The 13,134-nt window shown below is 36.9% G+C and overlaps 2 protein-coding genes across 2 annotated transcripts in view; one reads left to right on the top strand and one right to left on the bottom strand.

The window, feature by feature from the left end:
• LOC5576657 (G patch domain and KOW motifs-containing protein) overlaps positions 1 to 13,134 on the bottom strand; it is a 117,569-nt gene that overhangs the window by 67,907 nt on the left and 36,528 nt on the right. The window lies entirely within an intron of this gene.
• Positions 530 to 2,247, top strand: LOC5576652. The gene is made up of 2 exons (XM_001656144.2): positions 530 to 1,645; positions 1,701 to 2,247. Exons 1-2 carry the CDS (start codon positions 593 to 595, stop codon positions 2,145 to 2,147), a joined length of 1,500 nt encoding a protein of 499 aa, XP_001656194.1. The 5' UTR covers positions 530 to 592; the 3' UTR covers positions 2,148 to 2,247.

Below are 13,134 nucleotides of genomic sequence, written 5' to 3'. Positions count from 1 at the left end.
CGAGAAGTTGCTAAGTTTTGAAACAAAAATCAACATCCAAGAATCTACAGTTACCATTGTGTGTAAAATCGAAATATACACAAAACTATCCAAACCTTGGGGAAATGATATTTAATACTAAATATCATTTCTTTTACCTTTGGCCAACTTTGAGGCAATGTGCGCTCTTACACTTGTACGGTAATTGCGATGCGACTCAGTTGGAATCGCGTCTTGTTTGATGCGAAAGCTTTTCTCGTGACACCTTCGATTGTGAATGGTTGCTTGCCTGATTGCGCCAATATAACAGTGAATTGCAGTAAATTCGTCACAATCTTCAAAGTCGAATAACTTCCAATTTTTCATGTGAATCAAAAACATGCGAATCACGTCAATGTCCTTATACGGTCTATATCATTGACCTAATCATTGCCTAACCTCTTGCAATCAACCTATACAATTCTCCTGTGTGATAAATGAATTCGATAAGATAACGCAACAGATATCGCCGAATAATCCCCATCGAAAAGAACAAAAGCGAAGGCTCTGATTGACGCAGCGAATTTAGTACGGCTTCAAGTTTCGGTCCGAGAGCAAACAGTGCACGCGCAATATGGGTGAAGAAACTCCTGTCCAGGAAGAATCGGTCCTGTCATCGACGGTGGAGGAGCAAGTGGTCACGGAACCCATCGCTAGCGTGGAACCGGTCTCGGAGGAAGTGAAGCTCGCGGCTGAAGTGGAAGCCGTAGCTCTCAGTGCGGAAGACAATACCGTTGAGGAAACATTTCAAGATGTAGAACCGGAAGTTAGGACAGTGGAAGTTCAACCAGCAATCGATTCGGCTGCAACTGGAGTGACCTATCAGAAGCGATCAGATGGAATGCCACAGTTCATGTACGATGCCGTGGCCAAGATTGCTCCCGAGCAAGGATTCACTCCCGGTCAGTTCGAGATCAACTTTGAATCCGGTTCCGGCAAGGGTGATGGATTCGTGGCGGAAATGTTCCGAGCCGCCATCACCGAAGGTGATCGCAAGTTGGTAGTTCTGTGCAAGATCCCACCGATCAACGACGCTCGGCGTCAGCAGTTCGGCTCGATGCCGATCTTTGACCGTGAAGTTACAGCGTACTCCAACTTGCTCCCGATCATGTACGAATTTCAACGGGAGAAGGGCATTACCGAAGAAATGAACATTGGGTTCTTCAACGCCCCACAATGCTATCTGGCTTATGTCGACGCACCGAAGGAAGAATCCGTCATTATTATGGATGACTTGCGTCTGAAGGACTACCGAATGTGGAACAAAATGGTCCCTGTGAACTACGAGCATGCACGTCTGCTGATGATTCAACTCGGTAGACTACACGCCGTATCGTTAGCTCTGAAAGATCAACGACCTGAAGTGTTCGAACAGTTCAAAGTTCCTGATCCGCTGAGCGCCATGATGGGTGCCAACGAAGGATTCACAATGATGATGAATTTGTCAATAGATCGAGCTACAACTGTCCTGGAACCACACGAAGAGAAGGCTCGGCAGAAATTGATCAAGCTCAAGGAAACTATGTTTGATGATATTGCAACCATTACCAGTCCAGATTACGCCGAACCGTATGCCGTTCTGGGACACGGCGACTGCTGGATCAACAACATGATCTATTCCTATAAGGTAATCTAGGGTTAATAGAATTTCTATGGTTTAAACTAATCTGAATCCATTTCAGCGAGGCGTACCGACCGGAGTCGTCCTGCTCGACTGGCAAATCTGCCGCTACGTATCGCCCGCTCTCGATCTGCTGTACTTCATATTCGGATGCACAGATGAAGCGTTCCGTCGGCAGCACTACGATGAAATGATCCGCATCTACTACGACTCGTTGAAGCAGCTGCTGGAGAAACTCGGCGGAGATCCCAGCCGGCAGTTCCCGTACACGGCACTGCTCCGGCAGCTAAAAGCCTGCGGCAAGTTCGGCATCCTGATGGCGGTGTTCATGGTGCCGATGCTTTGCACTGAAAACCAGGACCTGCCCGATATGGACGAGGCTGCGGAGAAGTACAAGGAATCGCAAGAATTCGACACGTCGTTCATTGCCAACGTGAAATCCGAAGATAAGTACAAGTCTCGCATGGCGGCCGTCATTCGGGACGTGATAAGATACGGGTACCTGTAGGTCATGTGTAGGTTGGGGTGAGATTACGCGGAGGGAGCGCTGCATGTAGGGATATTATTGTTTAATGTAGATAAATAAAAATTGATTGGTTGTGTCATTATGACCGTTTTTGTTTTTCTTCGAAAACATGTATAGCTTTTTCCCGACCCCTTGAAGTGATATACATATTATAGCCCATGGATACTGTGGTGTAAGATTAAATAGGCCATGAAAACGAATAACGGTTAATATACCATTAGAGTGTTATATATAATATACGACCCAAGTCGGATATCACAACAAAGGAGGCCTTTACAAAGAGGTAAACCCGGCAGAACTCCGATTGCCGACTTAGTTATCCAACTGAAACGTTCTGATAAATCAAAACAAGTCGACTTTCGTGAACGAAGTCTTGTTCAACTAGGTTCAACTGTTACTAAAGGGGACATGCCAACATCGCAGTAATCGGTAATCAACCAATATTGGGAAAGAATGTTATGATCGATTAAGAAGACGTTTATCAAGCCTAGGACGATGAAAATAAGTTAACGAACGAAGTATACTCTTGAGTATGAGTAGAGTAGCGTTCGGACACTCATTATTCAACAGGATAATAAATAAGGGTTATACTCAAGCAGGCCCAAACAACCAGAATCTATCAAGTTTTGAGTCAAAACTAGGGCCATTTAAAAACTGCTTTGAGTACAGACCACATAATTTTCAAGAGTAGCCATAGTTTCTCTGACGTTTGTTAATAAGCTTTTTAGGGGAAAGGTATTCAATATCGGCAGATAGAGATATGTTTGCCAAATTAAGTGTAATTGTGGTAACATTGTGCTAAAAGATTATGTATCCGGCGGGACTTGAACCCACAATTTACATTCTGTACACGGAATTCATGTACAGAATGGAAATAGTGGGTTCAAGTCCCGCCGGATACATAATCTTTTAGCACAATGTTACCACAATTACACTTAATTTGGCAAACATATCTCTATCTGCCGATATTGAATACCTTTCCCCTAAAAAGTAAAAAAAGCGGACTGCAAAAAGTCGAAAATAAAAAAGAGAAGAGTTTGTTAATAAGGTTCAAACTCGAACCATAAAAAACATAGTCTATCAAGTGTTGAGTTCAACTGCTTTCTAGGGTTATTCAAAATCTCAATTGAGCAAAAGAATTCTGATCAACAATCGTAACCAGTAATTGCCTAAAGATTAATGAACTAGGCTGATATTCATGCATGTTCGAGTGCTGTGTTACATTGACAGACCCCTCGGTCCATGAATCATTATCGAGGAAGAAATGCTACACCCGAGGACGAGAATATCGAGTGAACGCTCATCCAACCGATAGTGCCGATTACGTAGGCAAATGGCTCGGATGGAGCCAAGATATTCAATTAATAGAATCGATCTCAAATTCTTGTTTTAGTATTTAATTATAGTAATAAAGGTGGTAGTTTATCTGTTAAATAAATGTGTAATGGACTTGTTAACAAATAGTGTAAAAGTGATGTGTTGAATTGGAGCTCATAAATCCAAGAAATATTGAATTTGAACAAGAATCGTTCGACCGACCGCTCTACCGATTCTACTCCAACTCAGCCACCCCAGCTATCAAAGGGCCACCCAGTGGCGCGGGAAGTGGGTAGGACAGGTAGGACATGTACTACGCACAAAAACACCTGGGTAGGACAATCAAAGGATTGTCCTACCCACGATTCAACAAAAAAAATTAGTGCAAAGAAAAAAAACAAAATTCACAGAATGTTTGCTGTTTATCCATTTGTTACTTAAAAATATATGAGGAAATTAGAACAACCTCACTGGCTGCAAAGGCAATCTTTCTGACCTATTTTTGTCAACTTTGTTTAATAGAATTGGCATAAAAAGGATAGAAATATAAAATTTATGCATATTTTTCAATATAAATGATAATTAAACTTGATTCAATGAATGATGCAAACGACAGGATTGGTAGACTTGGTCTCTATTTCAATGCCAGTTTCTAAAAAGTTTATATTTTCAATTTTTGCCAAAATGGCCTCTACAATCTTTTTTTTCCTTATTCTGCTTGCATTGGATCCTGATGCAAAATTATACAGGCTCCAAATAAACCTTCAGAGAATAAAATGGGTTTCAGAGCCTCTTCAAGAAATTTGTCTCAGATTCCCCGGGGAAAAGCTTCAAAAATTATCGTAGTGATTTTATTTGAAATACTTTCTCCTACTTCCTCTCTTCATAAATTCTTGCAAAGATTTCTCTATCAATTCTCCATTAACTCTTCCAGCGATTTTCAAAGGATACTAGGAAGAATTTTTCCAAAATTCGCTCCTAAAATCTTCGGAAACTCAAAAGCTACTACTCTCAGAAATTTCCTTACTTAAAATTTGTTTTCCAAAATATCCTAGAATTTCCTCCAGATATTTTTCACTAATCCTTAAACCAAATTCTCCAGTTGTTACTCGTGGAGATCTTCAAAAAACTTCTACAAAATTTCTTCCAAGGAAATTCACAAAGGTTTATTCCAGTGTGTTAAGAAAACATAGCTCAAGAGTTTTTTTTTACAAAAAAACCGTGCAAGAATTTCTTCAAATGTTCATGTGGATTCCATCAAGAATCCATCCACATCCACGTTTCCTCTCAAAAATCCAAAATTCCGTGAGGGGTTCTTTGGACAAATAAATTTTTTCAAAGAATTTTTTCAGCATTTCATCCAAGTATGACTCCTGCAGTTTTACCAAACATTTCTTAAAAAGTATCTAAAAAAATCCCATGTAATCTTCAAAAGTTTATTCAAGGTCTTACACCAGTTTATACTACAGATTTTTCTCACAGTAAATCCTCCGATCATTTCTACACACATTTCTAAAGAGATTTTTTCTAATGTTTTTCGAGAAATTTCTTTAGAAATTCTGCTGAACACAATCCCAAGATTCGATTGATTTTTTTTGGTTATCTTAGCAAATTAGCTATGGTTTTTCTAAACTTGCCATAGTTTTATCAAGGGGTATTCTAGGGTTTTCATTTAAAATACCTCACGGATTTATTTTTAAGAAAAAAATCTTGGCTTTTCCCTAGAGACCTTCCTGGAAGAATTTCGGATTTTCTTTTTACTTACCACTTATTTGAGAACTACTGGAGGAATCTTTATAGAAATCTTAAAAGAAATCTCTGGATCAACTGCTGAAGGTATCGTTAGATAAATCCCTAGTTGAAATCTAATATAAATCATGATAGACAATTTTAAAGAAAATGCCTAGAATTTTTTGGAGAAAATTTTGATTAAAGGACGTTTTGGCTGGGAGCTTTAAAGGATGTCTGTGGGAAAAATGTCTCAAAGATTTTTTTTAAGGATTTCAGATGTTTCTGAGACAATCTTTGAAAAAAAAATCATTTTTGTAGTTTTGCTTGGACAAATTCAGGTTGAAATAATAAATCTTGATGAAGTTCCTTTGGAAATGATCACTATATGAACTCCTTTAGAAATTTCCGAAGTAATATCTGAGCATTTGGGTAAATACTTGAATAAATTTCTGATGTAATTCCTAGAGAGCCCCTAAATATAGTAACTTTTAATTTCTAGTCCAGGGTTAAAATTGTTCTTTGCTTCACCGTGCACAAAATATTTGCCAAACTTTGTCCTACCCATGGTTTCGAACTTGGCCGCGCCTCTGGGGCCACCTAAATACAGTGCACTCGTTGGAAGGAAAGGACCAGCTCCCAAACAATGTGTGTATACTCATTAGACTGATGCAAATTTTGAAGTTTTTGCTCCCCTATGCTTAAACGATGTCATTTATGATGAAAATGATCCTCCCAAAATTTGAAGTGATTCGGAAGAAATTTGGTTGTGCACACGCCATTTGAAGTTTATATGGAAATTACTATGGAAAACACAAACCTTTTGTGTTCAGTCCTCTAACTACTCATCATAATAATCTATGGAAAAGTGGACACACTCATCGCATTTCAAAACTTCCCTGCTACAACTTTGCCGAAGACCACATTTTGATAGGACGTAAGGATAATTTGTTATTATTGATAACAAAGTCTATATCATGCTGAGATGATCATTCAATTACTTTCAGAGCAACACTGCTGTTTTGATGTAGAACATAGTAGCCTGGATTACTTTGATCTATTCTTCCCGCCAGGAGCACCACTGTTGCCTGCCGAACAGTTGGTGAAGCATGCTACTTGCAAACCAACTTTATGATGATGAAAAACAATTTATCCTGACGTTCAATCAGCTGGGAGGATTTCACAGTAGAAGAATTGGTTCACTTTTCCATAAAATTTTATGACGAAGAGATAGAGGGCTGAACACAAAAGATTGGAGTTTTCCATAGTAATCTCCATATAAACTTCAAATGGCGTGTGCACAGTCAAATTTCTTCCAATCACTTCAAACTTTGGGAGGATGCTATTTACCATAATTATAATCCTTTAAGCATAGGGGAGCCAAATTTCAAAATTTGCATCACTGTAATACTCATACAACTATGTTAAGGTACCGTGGGGTAAGTGGATACAGAAAAATCAATAGTTAACTTCATTGTTATGTACAGCTAACGTGAATAATGTAACTCAAACTTTTTTCTGTGAATTACAAATAAGGGACTATTATACTTCAAATCGTCATTTATTTCAATGTTTCTGATTGTTATGTATTGAGTATGAGAGACTTAAAAATTTGCGCCAAATGATCTACTTGCCCCACCATGGTGGGGTAAGTGGATCACCTTTAAAAAAAAATCTGTTCTCGAAACAAATGTAGTGTGATTATGTTTAATAAGCATGATATTACCCTCGGCTCTTGTTATTAGTGCTACTAATGTTACATTTTAATACTTTAAAATTAAAAAGTATCTTTATTAGGGTCGATGTACCAATAGCCGCATAGCTAAGAACAAATATTCGTATAAAATCGAAAAATAAAGCCTGCGGAGTTATTTTTAGATCATCTGAAAGCTTTTTATCTCGGCTTTGTGGAAACATTATGAAACATAAGAAAACTCATGTTTTTGTATTTATTATCGCTTGTGCCACTTTAGGAACACATGTGCCTATAGTAGCATTATTCCTAATTTCTGTTCCTATAGTAGCACTAGCCTCACGGAATAGGCTAAACACAAGTCAAAACCGTATTTTTACAAAACTTTTATATTTTTCCTTTGAAGTGTGGATCAAAAGCGTTCGATTGATGTAAAAAAGTTCCTAATTTATCAACTATCTTGTTTAAAAACAAAATAGTTTCTCTTAGTAGTGCTACTATAGGAACAATAGGTTAACTATAGGTGCAAGGAAGCTAAAATTTTAAGCAAAACTATTTATTTCGATCATTTATTGAACAAAATCGAGCTGTGTGACAATGGTACTTAGATAAATAGCTACTGATCTTCATGTCAAAAATTATTTTGCTACGATTACCAGTGAAACGGCCGTAAAAAGCCACTAGTGCGACTATAGGGGACCGTCCACTAAGGGAACACCGACCCTAAATCAAAATATTATAAAAAGTATGTATATATCAATTCATACTAATTTGAACAAAAAAAAAAAAAACATTGTAACTAGAAAAATTTGGAGAAAATTCATCCATTTATACGCATAAGTTATACACAAGTATTGTAGGATTATTCTTAAAGATATTTTCGAAAAACACTCTTGGTTTAAAAATATTAGTTACATTTACTCTTGAATAACAAACTGAAATCTTTCTATTTTATTTATGAATATATGTGTATCATCTGTCTAGAACAATTTATATGGTCAAATAAGGTACGATACTACGCTTTCGATCGGACAATAAGTATATTTTGCTCTTTTACAACTCAGCTTAGATAAACCACGAAAAGTTTCGTGTGAAGTTTGAAATTTTTATTCTTTTTATATTTTTTTTATACAAGAAAGGTTAAAAAACTTTCAGGTGGATTAATTCAAATTTTCTATGGTCAATTTGACAAATTCAAGCTGGGAATGGAACAAAATAAAAGAAAACAACATTTGCGGATATTATAGCTTATTAAAATTCTCGTAAGCAGTCTGCCAATAAATGATTATTGTTCTTGATCCACTTACCCCACCCCATTAAAAAAGTGTACCATGTCCAATATATTTGTATTTATTTATAAAAATGACATATTTTTCATTGTGATTCATTCAATTAGAACTGAAATGCTCATCATGTGTCGAAAAAAAAAATAGAATTCGATTTTAAACAGAGATACAATAAATTTTTGATTGAAGGAAAACAATTTTCAAATTAATTACTTTTTGCAGCTAACAAGTTTGCTTGTGTTAGTGTACGTGTAGTACCAGTTTTGCAATAGTTTCAGTGTGGGCGTAAGAATATAACCTAAAACGAAGCAATGGTGCGAAAACTTACCCCACTGCTACACTTCCCCCATTGTACCTTATACTAAAATTTTATTTGAAATACGCTGATCTATGAACTCCTTTTAAAATTTGATTTCTGATCTACAAGCATAGTAATGATAGAAAATCTAAAAGTTTCTTTCTTCTTAGAGTTCTTGGATATTTTTTTTCTGAATTTGGATTTGAAAATTGGAATAGCATAGCTGTTTGAACATATACCTAAGATTATTGATATTAGTCGTAACTCTCCGAGACCACGGTTTTTGCTTGTAAATCTGAAGCTCTATACTCCAAGAAATTGTTGGATAATCTTGAACACTCAAGAACCTCTTTTTATGACCATTGTCAGGGGGTCGTAAAAAATCAGGGTTTGTTCTGGCAGCACTGTCGCGCCGATGAAGCATGTGTAAGTTAGTGATCCTTTATAAGAGAGATACGCGGAAGCTGATATTTCTGTCAAAGTGTGAGCCAATCGAGCGGAGAGAGCTGTCAAAACGTGAGCCAAACGAACATGCGTTATGTTTGTTTTAAACTTTTCCTGAGAAGTAATGTAATTCGCTTGAAATTATTTCGGTGAAAATTGTTATAAATCGAACAAAATATATGAAATATTTTCATTTTTTGATTTTTTGTCCATGCGATATTTAGTTGTAGATTCTTTCTACTGTTTATTAGTTTAGAAGTGTAGCTCAAAAATCTATAATGAAACAAAATACACTTTTTAGCAATGAAGAAGTCATGTTTGTGTTACAATATTATTCTCGAAGCCGTGCAAACTCAGCACTGCTGGTCTGTTGCCAAATCATTCTATTTTACTTCCGCTTATCTCTCATATAAAGGATCACTAGTGTAAGTTAGTTAACATTGACAGCGAGAGGTGAGATGAAAGAAAAGAAGATGTGACAGATATCAGAGAGCTATCAAATGCAAGGCGGGTCCAATTCTCTAAGGTGTCCTATTATGCTCACTTTGTAGAGAAAACCAGACAGGGCAGGTGAGGAAGGGCTGGCCGTTTTGTTTACAAACATCTGAGACAGGTAGTCGAGAGATTGACTCTTGATTGGTTGGAGAAACAGTGTTGTCAAGAATTATTCTAATCTGGTCGCCCCTGCTCCTTGTGTGCTCTACTCCTTTCTTTCTTTTTTGACAATTTCGTCCGCTTCCGAGCGAAAACTGGAGTTGGACAAAAAGACAATCTACAGACACGGATAGATAAAGAACGTGCACCAACACGGAACCCTGCACTATGGGCGGTTTCCATACAGACTGGCGGCCAAAAATATTTTTTTCCATCTCGTGTCGTACTTATGAGCTTTATGATACAAATTTGATGTTTTATTTTCAAAAACAAGTTTTGGAGACTAACTTTTGAATAGGGCCTATAGCGAAATATTAAACTTTGTTACTAATAATGCATATAAGCCATTTATGCGATTAACGTTGTGCAAACCATTATAAATATTAAAACTTACATAAATAATGATGATATGAATGATTTAGCGAAATTCAGTTATTTTCTGAATTAGTTTTTAGCTGTTTTCAATAGAAAATGGTTAAAAATATTGGAAAAATTCAAAAAGCCTTAAATTAAAAAAGTGCAAATTTGTGCAGCTAAATTCTTCACGATCCTTTAGTTTACATCTCAAAGTATCCTTGGAACTGAATTTAAGCCTGGGACAACTTGGGACAAAAAAGTACTCGATGTGTTTACTATAAGCTTATTCGATTTTTTTAACCGCTTTATAAAAAACATCATAAAAGTCACTATTTTGAAGCTTTTTTTTTTTCTAGGGAGCCTTTTTTGTAAGCTTTCAAATGGTGTAAAAACATTTTACGTAAGTATTATAGAAAAAAAAGTTATATTCATTTGAGTTTTTGTAATAAAAACAAGTTTTTCTCCATAGGCTCAACTTTGGCACCTCATATCTGAGTGTGCAATGCAAATCATGTCCTAATATTTTGGGGATTTCTTAGCAGACATGTTTACAATGAAATGGCGAACAATAACTGAAATTTGGGGCACATCACTTTTTTGATTATTGGCCACCTGATAAGCCATAGTGCCCTGTGCAGCGACATGTTATACGGTCAACGAAATAGTAAGTTTTGGAAAATAATACTGGATTTCAAACCCTCATTAACTATAAACATGCTGAATTAGAAGTCTGTGCAAGGAGTTCTCAAAAAGGTAAAGGACGGAAAGCTACTAGGGAAGAAAAGCAAACAAAAATGGTGAGTGTAGTCAATTCGGAATTTGTTATGTGCTAAACTTATTCATATCTAAACTTAAACTTTATCTTCTAATTACAGTTGATCTATCCGATAACGGTTGGTTCCCAAAATCGTGTGTATCTCCGATTTTCGATCCCAACAGAATTATAATTATGTTTTTGAAAAATGCAACGTCTAGATGTGGAAATACTGATTCGAGATATTGGGCTAAGTTGAAGCATTGATTGATTGTTATCAAAAGAGCCATCTATATGGGGGTGTTATATGCAGATACACTGATAGGCAAAATGAAGTGCCCACCTCACCAGTTTTCGAATTTCTCTCATTGATTTGGTTCATATTAAAGTTAACACACTTAAATCTTTTTTGATATTTTTTTTTTTATTCTTTTAAAGTTGCACTTACGAAATTTTGATAAAAAAAAAGAATTTCACTCAAAGAGAAAGAAAATCAATTTGTATTGAAAAATAAATAGTAACAAAATAAAGTGCCCACTTCCTTCTTGGCCCTAGAAAAGATGATTTAAGAAAAATAAAAAGCAATTTAATAGTAAATGTGTCCTCCTTTGGCCTTAAGGACTTGCTGGAGGCGTTTCGGCATGCTTTTCACCAGGTTTTGTAGGTGTTACCAGAAACCATTTTTGGATTTTTATCAGAATTCTTCTTAGGTTTTCATCGTTATTCTTCCAGTATTTACATTAAATCTTTCCACGAGTCTTGCCAAACCGCATAGGAATCTCATCAGAAACATTGCAGAGATCTCACCTGAAAATCCTGGATTCTTCCAATGCTCATTATAATATTTCCAGGATTCTCATCAGAAGGCTTTTCATCAGGAACTTTCCAGTATCGTCACAAGAAACGGTTCAGGATTTCTGTCAGAAAGCTTCTCGGGATTTCATTAGAAGCCTTCTAGGATTCTTAGAAGAATCCATTTAGGATTCTCATAAGCTTCTCCAGGATGCTCATTAGAATCCTTTCAGGATTCATAATGAAATAGTTTAAGGATTCTCACAAGGACCCACCCAGTGTAATAGGAATTTCAATAATATAGCTAAAATAAAGCTTTCGAAATCAAAATGTTGGATTTTATAAATCTCATAATGAGAGTATACTTCTAATTTGCGTTTTTGTGCCTTAAGATAATTCTTTCTTCAAAATAGTTGTATTCCGGACAGGATTGATAATACTCCTCAACATCATCAGAGTTCGGTGACATACTCTAGAGCAGCGTGCTGCCTTTACCTCTTTGCGAGAGAGCGAAAAAATGCTAAGCAGAGATGCAACGAAAAATGAGCGAGGAAGATACAGCACAAAACACACCAGAGTAAAATTTCATCAAAGAGAACTGTCTTGTTCGAGCGGGACGCTCAAGAGTTCTTTTGAAGCGTGAGTAAAGGTGAGCATCGTAACAAGAGAGAGTACCAGAAAAAAATCCTTGCTTTTTTTTTACTCTCAGTCGAATCGCTTGAGGATCTATGTTGAAAATTTTGGGTTCATTTTTTCCTCCTCACAAAAACGGCAAATTTGCCTTCTCTTTGCATCGCAGAGGAGTTTCTATCAAGCCTGATTCTGGAACTAAATGCCGGAGTTACTCAACAGAACTCAAAATAGCCTCACTAGTTCTACTTTATTTTCTTGGCTTTATTGCATTACATCCCATTTGGGACATATCCTACTCCCCAGCATAGTGTTACACGAGCGTTTCCACTTGTCAGAGAGCTTCCTTTGCGAAAGTTGCCATTTTGCATTCGTATATGGTGTGGCTCACATGATTTCGATCACGACAAGATCCTGGACTGGACGAGAGTCGAGCCTCTTCGCTTTTAAGAAATGCTGCATGACTTAACTGAAGTTAGCGCCGGCTGTCATTAATGAATAATATAAAGACCAACAATTGACAGCGGGACTGAGGAGAAGCTTTCTGAGCTTATGGAAAGTTTTGTATGTTTCTGAGTGAACGCTTTCTAAGCTTTTGAAGATAACCTTTCCTGACTTCTGAGGAGATGTTTTCTATGCTTCTGTGAAGAAGGTGCTCAAGCTTCTAATGAGAAATTTTTCAAGCTTCCGAAACTTCTGATAAGAAGCTCTGAGCATCTGAGGAGAATCATTCCAAGTTTCTGAAGAGAAGCTTTCCAAGTTTTTGAGGCAAAGCTTTTCATGTTCTTTTCAAGCTTCTTGAAAGTTACTGAGAACAAACTTCCCAAGCTTCTGAGAAGAAACTTCCTAAGCCTCTGAGAGGACGCCTCCTATGGTTCTGAGCAGAAGCTTTACAAGGTTCTGAGATGAAGCTTACCAAGCCTATAAGGACAAGCTTCCCAAGTTTCTGCAACGAGGCTTCCCATGTGTCTCGGAAAAAGCTTCCCAAGGTTTTGAGCAGAAGTTTACCAAGCCTA

This window comes from Aedes aegypti, chromosome 3, assembly GCF_002204515.2.
Source record: "Aedes aegypti strain LVP_AGWG chromosome 3, AaegL5.0 Primary Assembly, whole genome shotgun sequence".
NCBI lineage: Eukaryota > Metazoa > Arthropoda > Insecta > Diptera > Culicidae > Aedes > Aedes aegypti.
Note: the sequence above shows the minus strand (reverse complement) of the source record. Positions and strands in the feature narration are given on the sequence as shown.

Bases quoted from the DNA above. Each gene is read 5' to 3' on its own strand.
- LOC5576652 (XM_001656144.2), top strand. From the start codon at position 593: ATGGGTGAAGAAACTCCTGTCCAGGAAGAATCGGTCCTGTCATCGACG. The intron at 1,646-1,700 runs GTAATCTAGGGT...AATCCATTTCAG, and splicing joins ACATGATCTATTCCTATAAG to CGAGGCGTACCGACCGGAGT.